Genomic DNA, 14,256 nt, shown 5'->3' with positions numbered 1-14,256 from the left:
ATTGAAACAGAGTGCTAAAATTGATGAAGACAAGCTCATTAGATATATTTTTTGTACACTAAATAATGAAGATAATCATTGGCATCTAATGGTCATAGACCTAGAGGAAGGTCATATAATTCATTATAACTCTTTCGGTGTTACACTATCGTTTTTGACAAAACTGTAAGTATTATGTTTTATTTATATATAAATACAATAAGCGTTGGATATGTATTAATTACTAATGTCATTTATGTGTAGGTGTCATTTTTTAAGGAGCTAAACTGGTCATACTATCAAATATGACATCATGGTTTATCACCTTTCTCCGGGAGAGAGTTTAAATCGATTCAAGTAAATGTTCGACACAAAGCAAATCGTAAGTATTTGTTTATTTTCCATTATCTTTACCTCAAAATAGACACTTACAAGTTCAATATTGTTTTTTTATAGGTTAGATTGTGCTTTTTTTATGATGCGCTATGCAGAGAGTTTTGTGTTTCAGTGATCAACGGACTTTATACAAGCTGAAATGAGAGCTTATAGATTTAGGCTTGGCCATAAAATAATGACTAACAAAAATTTTAAATTGTAAATTGTATATTTGTAATTTCAAAATAGTGTAATATGTTATTCTTGTAATGACTGACACCATGTCGTATTTTAATTTACAAAAACAATAATCACCAAATTAAATTGCTTCACATCAAGTTTTTTTTGTTTAGAGACATAAGATATGGTGTAAAATTTTAGATCTCAGGATCAAATTCTTGGTTGTGATCGGTTGAACAAACCGACCAATCACACGTTTAAATTACTTCACATCAAGTGCTTACCTATAGCCTATTTGAATTTCTAAACTAATTCACGAATCATAATATATAGCAAGTTTTTAATTTATAGAATGGAGATATAGCTTCAGGTTTTAGATATCGGGATCATCAACTTGAATTGTGATCGGTTGAACAAACCGGCCAAGGTGCCAAGCGATCAGGCCCACGTTGGGCCTGATATGATATCGTACCAGGCCTAACGTGGACCTGATATATCTTATATCAGACCTAACTTGGGCATGATATGATCCCATATCGGGCCCAACATCATGCTGAAATCTATCATCACGGTGGAGCAACTGTGGAGGGCTTTAAATCATTAATATATAGTACCGTTCCAGTCCTCACAACACCATAAAGTCACGAGACTTTAAATGGGTTCAATTAGAGAAGTCTAGGTCCATCAGTGGGTTTTGATCGAAACCCACTGATGGGCCTACGACACTTATATTTCTTTAAATTTCTATTCCCTAGGAAGGTTTGAGAGGAGACAAGCTAGATATGGTGTCAAATCTTGGGTTTAACCAATACAAATGAAGTTCTTGCTCCGTGCCATTTGGCACGAAATCTATGAAACTTAAGGATTTCTATTCAATAAACAACAACATACACCCTGTCAAATTTTAATTTATGGGGAAACCACCTACCTTACCACTAATTTATTTTAACTATCAATAATTAGTAAGATATTTAAGATAAATTCCAATAGAATTAGAAATTTCCGATCACATGTTTAAATTACTTCACATCAAGTGCTCGACCTATAACTTATTTGAATTTCTAAACTAATTCATGAATCATAATACGTAGCAAGTTTTTAATTTATAGAACGGAGATATAGCCTCAGGTTTTAGATATCGGGATCATCAACTTGGATTGTGATCGGTTGAACAAATCGTCCGAGGTGCAAAGCAATTAGGCCCACGTTGGGCCTGATATGATACCTTATCAAGCTTAGTGTGGGCCTGATATATCTTATATCAGACCCAACTTGGGCCTGATATGGGATCATATCAGGCCCAACGTCATACTGAAATCTATCATCACGGTGGAGTAACTGTGGAGAGCTTTAAATCAGTAATATATAGCACCGTTCCAATCCTCACAACACCACAAACTCATGAGACTTTAAATGAGTTCAATCGGAGAAGTCTAGGTCCATCAGTGAATTTTGACCAAAACCCACTGATGGGCCGACGCCACTTATATTTCTTTAAATTTCCATTCCCTAAGAAGGTTTGAGAGGGGACAAGCTAGATATGGTGTCAAATCTTGGGTCTAACCAATACAAATGAAGTTCTTGCTCTGTGCCAATTGACACGGAACATGTGAAACTTATGGATTTCCATTCAATGAACAACAACACACACCTTGTCGAATTTTAATTTACAGGGAAAACACCTACCTTACCACCAATTTATTTTAACTGTCAACAATTAGTAAGATATTTAAGCTAAATTCTAATAGAATTAGAAATTTCCGATCACATGTTTAAATTACTTTACATCAAGTGCTCGACCTACAACCTATTTAAATTTCTAACCTAATTCATGATTCATAATACATAAAAAAAAATTTGTTTATAGAACAGAGATATAGCCTCAGGTTTTAGATATCGGGATCATCAACTTGGATTGTGATCGGCTGAACAAATCGACCAAGGTGCAAAGCAATCAGGCCCACGTTGGGCCTGATATGATACCATATCAGGCCCAACGTGGGCCTGATATATCTTATATTAGACCCAACTTAGGCCTGATATGATCCCATATCAGGCCCAATGTCATGCTGAAATCTATCATCACGGTAGAGCAATTGTGGAGAGCTTTAAATCAGTAATATATAGCACTATTATAGTCCTCACAACACCACAAACTCACGAGACTTTAAATGGGTTCAATCGGAGAAGTATAGGTCCATCGGTGGGTTTTGCTAAAACCCACTGATGGGCCTACAACACTTATATTTCTTTAAATTTTCCATTCCCTTGCAAGGTTTGAGAGGGCACAAGCTAGATATGGTGTCAAATCTTGGGTCTAACCAATACAAATGAAGTTCTTGCTCCGTGCAAGTTGGCACGGAACATGTGAAACTTCTGGATTTCCATTCAATGAACAACAACACACACTCTGTCAAATTTTAATTTACGGGGAAAACACCTACCTTACCTCCAATTTGTTTTAACTCATAACTTAGTTACTTTGGAGTTCCTAAATTACATGCCTAGTTTATATTTCAAAGCATACCTTGTAGACTTGAAACCACTGTCGGCTTATTTGGATTTCTGAAAAATCCCAAGTTTTTTGTTTTCATAAGATATGGTGTGAAGTTATGTCTCTTTTCCCTGATCTGCACCACTATGACAATTTAGATATAGTGATTTTTTTTTTCACTAAGCAATAGTATTGTTATTCCTGTGACAATTTAGTATACACATCTCATATCATACATACCATTGTATTTTACAACAAATACTACATACAAAGATATAAAACAAACAACACTACATAATTGTATCTTTACATTTCCTACCCAACTATTTAGCTCCATAACACTATGGATAATTAATCCGATGTTTTACAGAACCTATCCCTCAATATTGATACCATTACATCAATTCTAATTTTTTTCATGTCTCCTTGTTTGAAGTCCATCTTCAGATCGTAAAGAAGACATCGAATGTATTACATCACAAAGAAGCTACAGTCAATGCTGTAAATAACATCAACAATTTAATCTTCAATATTTTATATCAATAATTTCTATTCACACTCTTTGATCTTAACTTACCTGGCTTCTTGTTGTGGACATTCTATTTGGAGGGACACCCATTGGTGGAAGGGATGATGTCTTTCAAAATTTAGATCAATAATAGCAAGGTGCTCACGTCTATATTGTTTAATATATGATACCTATAAGATTGAACATGGAATTAAAATTTTACTTCACCTAGCATTTCTAATACATTATTAACATAGACATGAATATAATCTATTTGCTCACCACTGGTTCAAATTCATTTTTGGATTTACTTCCACTTGCAAGAGAATTATAATAATTGAACGTCATTGATTTGATGTCCACCACTAATAAGTGGATGTGTGCATTATCACTGGCCAAAGGTATAAAAATATACCTAAACTCTTCATCTTTTGTATCTGTCTTTGTCACTTGTTGCAAAGCAAACTTGTTTGAGGATTTTATTGATGACTACAAATATACAAAGTCATACATACTTAAAAATTAATAAAATTTATTCAAATATTATATATTCTCAAATCATTTAGATTCCTTACTGTGAAGAAGGTTGAACAATATATAGACTTGTTGTATGACCTACCAGACAAGGATGCCCCCCCTAACAGAATTTTACAATATGTGTCAATTACCTCCCATTTTCTAAAAATCTCTCCATTCACATCAGATAAGAAGGAATGTCCATTTAAAGCAAAGGGCGATTCCTCCCAAATAAATTTACTTGTAAACCTGTAAAGTTAATCAATGACTATAAATCACAAAATTAAATTAGACAACCATATAATTTTCTAAATTAAAGAACAATATAATTGTCTTGACTTATCACTTTATTATATCAACTATATATTTAACATACTTTAGGTTTTCCAATTGTTTTAACACGCAGGCCACATTTTCGTCTTGTTTTTTCTTCTTCGAAGTCTTAAATTGCTTCTTCACAAACTATGACTATAAACATATAACACATTTAATTAATAATTTAATTAAACCAAATACTATTTTATAATCAAATAGAGACTTACAGCGATGACTTGTTTCCTCATTTTGTTAAGTTGGCCAATCCGAGCTACATCCTTCATTGCCTCTTCTTCCGAATTGCCTTCCATTATTGTGACAATGTCTCTTTCTTCTTCCATATCATCCATATCAATTTTTCCTTTCCCCTTGTCCACAACATCAGGTTCTTTTACAATTTTTTACCATCTTCTTCTAAAGTAAAACATTCTCCATAGGCTCGCATATTTGTATATTCCTCCGCTTCCTCTTAGGTAAAATCTGGAGCCACAATGGGCTATCAATTGGAGTATCCCTATAATCATAGCGACTTTTGTCACATCCTCTCCTATTTCTTGTTCCAAAAGCTACTAGTTCACATTGAGGACCAACTATAAGATTGCTTAATTGAGATTGCATGCCTTTATTTTCTATTATTTCCAGTAATTTTTTCACCCTTTCATTTAAATGCATGTTATCCATTGTTAGTTCCTTAATTCTGTTGCTTGAATAATGCAGTTAGAACATCCCTTCCTACTTTCACTTCCTGCATCGTTGTCTTCAAATTATAATGTCGCCATTGGACGTGGAATGTCATCAACGAAATCAAGGTTCACAATCAATGAATTTTTATATTAGGTAGGGATTAGGTCAATCATAACCTGTCATTTTATTAAAACACATGTTAAAAAAAGCATATTAACCTAACTTAAGTAACACTTTTCAAACTTTACCTTTTCAGATGAGACTCGGTCTAATAAATCTCTTACCTTACTAATATGTGAAGGAATATTCCTCCACTTATTTATTCGTGCTTCTTCTATTTTGTATGATTTTTGGATTCGAACATGCTTCAAAAATCATGACTGATTCATCATCACAAGTGTTAGATATTCATATATGTCCGCAAATTTTTTTTACATTTGACATCAAAAATACTATTCACTGCCAAAAGACCAGCAAAGTCCTTTAGGTAAGGGAGGTTGGTATTGGCATGTATTGTCTGAGTTAATGAAAATATATCCCTAATCTTACTTAATTGTGGAGTCATAAATTCATAGATGACTTCAACCCAGTTGAATCTAACAAGATTCTAAAAATCATCTACTATATCTATAAAACATAAAGTGACCTTATATGCACTAGAAGAAAATAAGACACACATAAATATATACAAAATGTAGAATTTATAAAATAATAAAACATCATCTTCTTTTTCAACACGATTGACATAAAATTTAAGCAACTCCTCAATTCTTAATCTGGTAGCTATTTTTTATTTGAAAAGTAAGTTAGAAAGAGGTCACTCGATCCTTGAATTTATCGGAACCGAATCACCCTGGTCTGCAATACCAAGCAACAATGAAATGTCTTTTCTTGTGAAAGCAACCGGTACACCTAAAAAACTCAAATAATTAGCAATCTTCTGCGATAATATCAATATTATATATGATAATATCATGGCAAATGAGGGCTTAAAATTATCTAATATCAGGCCTAATGTTAGGCCTGATATTCAATCATATCAGACCCATGTTAGACCTGATATGAGATCATTTCAGGCCCTCGTTTACCATGACTTACCAATAACCAGGACCATCAACAAACCAACATAAATAAATATTAAGATTTTAAAACTTTTTTATTTAAATAAACTACTACTTCGTGCTTAAGTTTTAGAATTATAAGTTATACCTGAAAACCAAAAAGTTTGAGAATTTGAATCCTAATTTTGAAATATATTGACCAATATATCATGGATATGCTACATTTCTTGTATTTCTAAGAAAATACTAAAGGGGACTGTTTGATCATTGATATGTGCCGATGATGTAAAATAACACATCCATGATGTCTTCCTTTCTTTGTAGACGTTTCAAAAAAATTGTTAAAGTGACCTAACACGCTATTCCAATGTAGTTTCTGTCCCAACTGGTTTGACCTTTGCAAATCTGATGGTTTCGAAGATGATATACCTTTGTGGATAATTTAATAGCAGAGGATGAATCACCCAACCCACTTGCTTCCGCTATTATGAAAGAAGAGTATTGACAGAAACCCTAAATTTCACAGCAGAGTATGAACCACCAGCCCACTTGCTTCCGCCGAAAACGCTTGATGTCGCCTAACGGACACACGAAGACAATTAAATAGTCTTTCGGTGGGGACGATCTCACAACTAAAATTGTGCGAAAATTTGTCGCTATCGAAGAGTTAAGAAAGACGTGCGAGTTGCATGGATTGAGAGAGAGAAAAATATATTGATGTCATCAATATCCGAATTATTAATGATATTTTTACATTTAAACAATTCAAATATATTTTGGAAGGATTGGAAAGGGAGATGGGGAAATATACTGTTGGCAGAAGGGGTATAATTTTTTTTTCATATTTTGTAATATGCCTTTTAATATTTTTAAAAAGTATAATACGTCTGTCTTTCGATAAAAAAAACATGCTCTACCTGCGTCTTTTGATAAAATATCGATTTTAATGATATTCCATTAATTGAAAAAACTTAAAATAGACGTCAAAGACTGCAGCTCCATGTAGTTTGTGCCATAAGCTGCGGTTTTATTTCATTGTCCTTCTTGACCAGTGACCCAGAAATCTGCAAGCCAATCACAATAGGCTATAAATAACAGAGCCAATCACAATAGGCTATAAATAACAGACGCCAATGTATGAATATTAAAATACTATTTACAGTGGAAAAAACCTCTTTTAATTTTGTCCAAGCCAAATTAATATTTTAAATTATAAATACTATTAAATTATATTTTATATGCAATTAAACTAATTAAAATACCTTGAAGGTTCCTCTCTCCTTGGAGGTCCTGCTCCACTCTAACCCTACCTTTCTGTCCTTTACGTCGAAGCTCCCCTTCAGCACGTCGCCGCTCTCGAAGCTCCTCGACAAGGCCACCGCCCACTCTCTGCTCGCGAGCTTGTATGACGGCTCCACCACCGTAAACCGACGGGGCGCGAACTTGTACCTCAGCTCGCAGTCCTTGGTACCCACCAGGTGCTTCACCGCCATCTTGTGCTCGTCGTTGAACTCCACCAAACTTTTCACCTTCGTCTTCCTCTCCTGCACCGCGTGGTGGTACGCCATGTTCACCCTCCCCCCCATCACGTTCATGGAGTTCATGAACTTGAACCTCAAGTTCGGCGGATCGCCGTCCTTCTGCACAGATCACAATACTCATGAAGAGATTATTATGGTATACGTTAATAGAGAATTAATGGACTTGGAGTATATGCTGTTGTCGATCACTTTTTCGGGGGAGTAGCGGATGGAGAAGGAGTCGGGCTTCGAGAGAGAGAAGGCGAAGCTAGGGGGCGAGTAGTCGGCAGCCTCCAGGGCGATGGTGGCCAAAGCTTTGAGTTTGGCCTCGCCGACGTTGGTGCCGACGGAGAGCGTGGTGCTGCCTTTGCCAGCCTTGGCGTCGGTCTCGTATTTGCCGGTGAAGCTGGCCTCCAACATCTCTTAGGGAGGAGATGATCTTGTAATTAATTAATTGAGGACCGTGTGTAATTTATAAACTTGAATTGCTTGCAGGAGTGAGCTTCCTTGGAATCATGCACGCCTCTCTACACTCGAACATCTTGGCCTCTCTAATCCAAAGTTAAATTTATTCGTTAACTTGTACTTGGAGGCAGCCCTGGAATTGCTTGTTAGGGGAAGCAGAAAAGGAATCATCTGTCTCTTGCTTTTTCCTTTCTACTTTGAAAGAATTTGTCTAATCAAATTCCAATGTTCAGAAGAATTCAGTGGACTGGGGAGAAGAGGAAAAGAAAGCATGGCATACGAGTGCTTTCCTCTATATACGAATGGAAGACATTCATGATATCATCATCTTCTTCCTGCGATCTCTGGGTGAAAAGAGATATTAAGGCTGTGAATCCAAGAAGATTTTCCTTAAGATCATCTCTTCTAGACTGTTAATACAAGGAAACCAAAGATCCTTTTTCTACTGAGATTAATAAATTCGATCCAGTTTCTTCCAGCTCTCTCTCACTTGTTTCTCTCAGCACCATTCCACAATTCAAGCTTGCTAAAGATTATACTAGATCGTTACTCAATCTGTTTATCTATAATTCACAAAGAAGGTCTCTATTTCAAGCTAAATTCATCAGTTAAATCTGTTAAAGAACATGACAGGTACTACAGGCGAAGAGAAGTATCAACATGATCTTTCTCTTTTATCATGCCGTAGCTTTGAGGAACACCTGCATGGCCCTAGAGACCCACAGCCATGGAGAGAGGTGTCAACGCCAGTCGGATGAGCCTCAGGGAAGAACCCCTGTCTCTGGTCACCGAGCTCCGACCTGTGAAGCTCTCTCTTCTCTCTAACTCTTGCAGCAGAGAATGGAGGAATTGAGGATGGCGGGATCACTTCCTTGCTTGCTCATGGATGCAAGCCTCAGCTTGATTTTGCAAAGTGGCAAGTGGTCGAGCTGTTTTATAGGCAAACAAGTGTGTCCTGTTGCACTTGCTCTTTTGTGTGAACTAGTGGGGTTTGATGGATACAGGGAGAGGAGAATCTATATAGATGGGAGTAGCAAGAGCCAAGAAGTAAAAGTTTTGGAAGGTTGTCTAAGGAGTAGTTTGGTGGACAGAAGAAGCAGGGCAATGTTAGTGAGGGAGAGTAGGGCTATAAATGAATCAAACGTTCGTGAATAAGTTTGGTGTTCGGCTTGATAAGAACTTGTTTTTATTCATTCAATATACATAAGATTAATTAAACAAACAAACTTGAACAGTTTGTTAAGCTAAATAAACAAGCTTGAACACATATGTATTCAGCTCGTTAACGTTCGTGAACAATGTTCACAAACCATATTCATTAATAAAACTCTTTTTAACATGTTGAATAAATAATAAAATAAAATAAAAATAAATAAATAAATTTAAATTATCAAACTCAATAACCAATCAAACAACTAAAAGTTTCAAACAATCAAACAAGCTTGAATTGAGATCTTGATAACATCTAAACGAACCAAGCTCAAGCCAAGCTTGAATTGAGAGCTTGATAACATCTAAACGAACCAAGTTCAAGCCAAGCTTCAAACAAGCTCAAGTTCATAAAAAATAAACCAAACCAAGCTTAAACACTCATTTCAAAAGCTTGGTTCATTTTAAGCTCGGCTCGGCTTATTTACAGTCCTAAGGGAGAGTAGAACAACAAGTGTGGAGTATAACATTTGGCATGGAGTCACAAGAAGAATACAAGGGTATGCAATTGCTTTGTCATGTATCCCTTGCCTATATTGGAGCATGCTCTTTGTTATTTATTTGGAGGTTTGTGGTTTGTGTGGAAAGAGCCTTACTGATTTTCTTCTTCCCTATTTCTTGCATGACATATTAGACCATGTGTTTGTGTTATGTGAGTGGAGAAAATTAATGAAAGTGGTATGACTGCTTGATATTTCGACATAGGTAAATGTCATTGGAAACGCTAGTATCACAAGTAAATGCCATTTTATTGCTCTAGCCGATACAATTTCAATGGTACCACTCACATCCTATGACTATACTTTGATCTCGCATGTCAATCAAGGGGATGAACCACTAAAAAGGTAAGGAAACTGAAGATAGGAAGCACCAACAATAATATAGGATCACTCGAATCAACCAAACTATGTCATTCCAATTCTAACATTTGATTGTTAATCAATATATATTTACGGACCTAGAAAAAACATTTTAACTACAAGTCAATATTTAATCAAGATTAAAAAATTATAGGGTTAATCTCACTAAAATTCGATAACAACTAATGTTTTCATTGATGAACCACACTCGTAATGGTATTAGTGAGGTATGATCATTAGTGAGATTCATTATATTTCAATTAAGGCATTTTTAATTCCAGAGGTAACAAGCTAAGTAGAGAGAGGGTATATGATAACTCATTTGAGTTGAATCACTTGCATTTTATTGAATCTAAGTAAACACCTTGTTTACTAGAATGCCACATCAAAAAAACAAATTGCTCAATAGAACTATTCTACAAATTTTAATTTAAATGAAGTTAGACTCTACCTTAAGGTGTTTGGATTTCTGGTTAGTATGACATGAAATTCTCAGGTGCTATCTGTACTTTGTTACCCATTGGCATATTGCAGTTGCTACCTGATGTAAGAATTCTTGCAGTTAGCTGAAACAGAGAAAATAATTTGAGAAAATAAATGTAAAAACAAAAAAAATTGGAAAATATAAAAGTTAAAGATACCTTTTGGATTATTTTTCCAATTTCCAACAAGTTTGCAACTGAAGAATTGTTCTCTCAAACAGTCTGTTAAACTACTTCAGTTGGTGAACTGCTGCTACTCAAGCAGTTAGGTAGGAAGCGAATGCTTCACAATTTGCAAGTAGATCACGATAGAAGGAATTATTCCTCATGTCTTGGAGCTTTTCAGGGATATATGGCTTCTTTCGATGCTTCTCTGGCTACGATATTGTACATATATGAAGTGGGTTTGCAATTCTTAGCTTCCATCATTTAAAAGTCCATCAATTAGTATTGTCCAAACCACTTCATTAAGGCTCCAGTTCAGCTGAAGAACATTCTGGAAAAGATTTTGAGCATCTTGAACCCTATCGACTTCGCAGAAAGCACATATTACAGTCGTACATTTGGTTATATCTGGCTGAATACCTGCAGTATTCATTGCATTGAATAACTATCAATGCTTAAATCTTTTTTCATGTAAACTGCATGTAGAGATTGAATTTGCCACAGCTGCAAGCTTGTTTTTTATCAGTTGTTGCTCATTCCAAATTCCTTTCATTAAAACCAGCACAGACTATCTGCCTCAATAGTGAAAACCATACATCATGGAAGCATAGGTGACTTCATCTGGGCCCCCGCAGGCTGGATCAACCGGTTAAGGCGTGGCATCCTTGCACAATGAGTTGTAGGGTCGAAGGTCCACGGACGCACACTGGATGAATAATCCGGGCCGGCTGTGTTAAATTCCGGAGACACCACGCTTTACCCGGGCCAACATTCACCGTTGATTTACCTCCTCCTAGGATCCCTGTGGGACCAGGCCTAGGGGGCCGCTGGGCGGCGGGATCCGCCTTTTTGCACAATAGGTGACTTCATCTGGAACTTATCCTCTTTCTTGCATTTTCACAAACATCTTCTCAGCATCTTCAATCTTTCCCTCCTGGTACAAACTATGACTAAGTATAAGTGTGCAGATTAGGTTGAGAGCCTTGCTATCTCAGTTGGCTTCAAATTATGCTCTGACATTTCTTCAAACACCTTACGAGCACCCAACTTGCCCCTTTTGTAAGTTAGGACAGTGGATGCCCACTCATGGTCACACAGCCCGTCGATAAGAGTTGAGTTGAGAATGTCACAGAATTTGGGTCAGCACCCTCCCTTCTCCATCCATGTGGAATAAGAATGAGATTTGAGACTCCTAAATTTAATAGTTTGGCTTTGAAAATTTTCTAATTTAAAGATAAATCAACCTATAAATTAGGGAGCAAATCTTTGTATCAGGTACCTTATTCATTTCTTAAATTATATATTGATGAATAATACTTGTCTAAATTTAGAGAATGAATTATATTCCATAAACATTATAAAAAAGAGAGAACAAATAGAAAAATTGATATATGATGTATTGAAAAGTGGATATCTAAATTTAATAAATAATTTTTTTATTCTAAATTATGTAGTTTAGATAAGAAAATTCATATGGATACTCTTATATGTAAGTTATATCCATCAATCTCATTTTTTATAGGTTAACCTAGGTGAGTTGAGATGACATCTAATGATTAAATATTTTCTTGATTGATGATGATGATGATTTATTTATTTTTATTTTTTGATAATGTAACTAGAGTAGATGTGACCTTTTTATGATATATAAAATTATCCTATTTTAATTTGGTATTAATTTGCACTTCTACGAATTATTAAAATTAAACTAACAGTGAAAGTCTATATATATATAAAATGAAAATATATCATTATTTATTTCTTTTTTAATCAACATAAATTTTAAACTTTAAACTTTTATTATTAATACGAACAGGAATGTTTTTTGAAAACTATTTTTTAGTTTGTTTATAGATAATTTATTTTCTAAAATTAATAGTTTTTAATTAAATAAAACTGAAATCAAATTAATTTTTATTTAGTTTTTAAAAAAAATAGTTTAAATATTAAATATTTATTATTTTTTGGTAATATTTTAAAATTTGAAATATAGGTTTATTTAAGGTTGATGCAACCCAACACAATTTGGGCCTAATATTGTATTGAGCAACCTTGGGCCGGGCCTCCAATGGAAGACTCATTGGGGCTTTGGGCAAAAAAAAAAGCATTGGGTAACATTGTGATGAAGACAAGCTTATTGTTTGATAAACAAAATATTTATTTTTACTTCAAAAAATACCATTAAGCTAGTTTCCTATAAATAAGGGGCAACCCGAGTAGGGGTGTAAATAAATCACGTCGTTTGTGAGTTATTTAGGTTTTAGTTTGAAAAAAAATTCGTTTGAGTTTGTCTGATTAAGTTAACAAGTTAAGCTCGAGCTCGAAAACATTATCAAGTTGAACTCGAACTTATCAATATTTGGTTCATGAGTTCGTGAATATGTTCATTTAAAAATTCGTAAACGTATTCGTTTAGAGTCTTGTGAACATGTTTATTAAAAGGCTCGCGAACATATTCATTAACTTTTTTTTAAAATTTTACTTTTTTAGCTTGAATACTATAACGCAATCTCTAAACATTAAAGATAAAATCTAATTGACTTAATCCGGTGCTAAATTTTTTTAAAAAAAACATATTAGATTGCATTGAGGGTAGGGCTGTTCAAAAAAACCGGGAAACCGAAAATCGAACCGGAACCGATAGTTTACTGGTTCCGGTTTACCGGTTAACCGGTTAACCGGTTTTAACCGGTTCCGGTTAACCGGTTTTTACCGGTTTACCGGTTGATTCCCGGTTTTGAATTTTTTTTACCGGTTTAACCAGTAAACCGGTAAAACTGGGACGGACAACTTGAGGAATTCGAGGACCAAGACAGAGTGCATAGGCGCGAGCAACTGGGCCATCCGGCTACAAACGAAGTGAAGCCGGTTCTGTTTCCTGTGACGTGCAAAGTTCTTCTTTTTTTTCACTTCTCCAATTTTCTTTTCTCCACCGCCTTTAAAAAAAAGAGTTTTTTTATTCTTCTGCTTTTCCCCAATATTTGATTTTAGGCTTTCATGAATCATGAGGCCTTGAAATTTCCATTCTGTTGACTTCGATTTATAAACACGAGCAAAACTCGAAAGAAAAAAAAGGAAGAAATACACACACAAAAAAAAAATCAAGGCGGAGACAAATCAAGGCGGGACCTGGTGAATCCGTAGCTTTCACGAGAAGTGGAAGGCATCAAGAAGAACGAAGAAGCATGGGGCAGGGCTGATGGTTGAAGGTCGGACCCGTGCTTGCCTGGCGCAGGCTCCGCCATAGCTCCGCCTTGCTGCGGGGCGGCACGCATCTGGCGAACGAGGGCGAGCTCGTAAGTGCGCCAAGGAGTCTCCCGGCGTCCGTCGCCGGAGGCGTAGAGACAAAACGTTGCATGGATGCAAGGAGTTCGGCTCGTGGCGGACTCCATGGTGCCCTTGCCGTACACGAGAGTCACTGTGTAACAATTTCTTTACCGATT

General features: G+C 35.6%; 1 protein-coding gene across 1 annotated transcript; it reads right to left on the bottom strand.

Annotated features, from left to right (window-relative positions):
- Window positions 1–6,943: 6,943 nt before the first annotated feature.
- Window positions 6,944–8,120, bottom strand: LOC121987672 (outer envelope pore protein 24B, chloroplastic-like). The gene is made up of 3 exons (XM_042541407.1): window positions 7,843–8,120; window positions 7,375–7,752; window positions 6,944–7,176 (listed from the first exon to the last, which is right to left on the bottom strand). The coding sequence occupies exons 1-3, from the start codon at window positions 8,050–8,052 to the stop codon at window positions 7,096–7,098; spliced, it is 669 nt and encodes a 222-aa protein (XP_042397341.1). The 5' UTR covers window positions 8,053–8,120; the 3' UTR covers window positions 6,944–7,095.
- Window positions 8,121–14,256: the final 6,136 nt, after the last annotated feature.

The sequence above is a fragment of the Zingiber officinale genome, chromosome 5B (assembly GCF_018446385.1).
Source record: "Zingiber officinale cultivar Zhangliang chromosome 5B, Zo_v1.1, whole genome shotgun sequence".
Lineage (NCBI taxonomy): Eukaryota > Viridiplantae > Streptophyta > Magnoliopsida > Zingiberales > Zingiberaceae > Zingiber > Zingiber officinale.
This window is presented reverse-complemented; position numbering and strand designations above follow the sequence as displayed.

What these genes read in the sequence shown, in the direction of transcription:
- LOC121987672 (XM_042541407.1), bottom strand. Translation starts at nt 8,052, where the DNA reads ATGTTGGAGGCCAGCTTCACCGGCAAATACGAGACCGACGCCAAGGCT. An exon ending in TCCGCTACTCCCCCGAAAAA is followed by an intron (nt 7,753 to 7,842) that starts GTGATCGACAAC and finishes TGATCTGTGCAG; the next exon opens with AAGGACGGCGATCCGCCGAA. An exon ending in AGGAGAGAGGAACCTTCAAG is followed by an intron (nt 7,177 to 7,374) that starts GTATTTTAATTA and finishes ATTGGCTTGCAG; the next exon opens with ATTTCTGGGTCACTGGTCAA.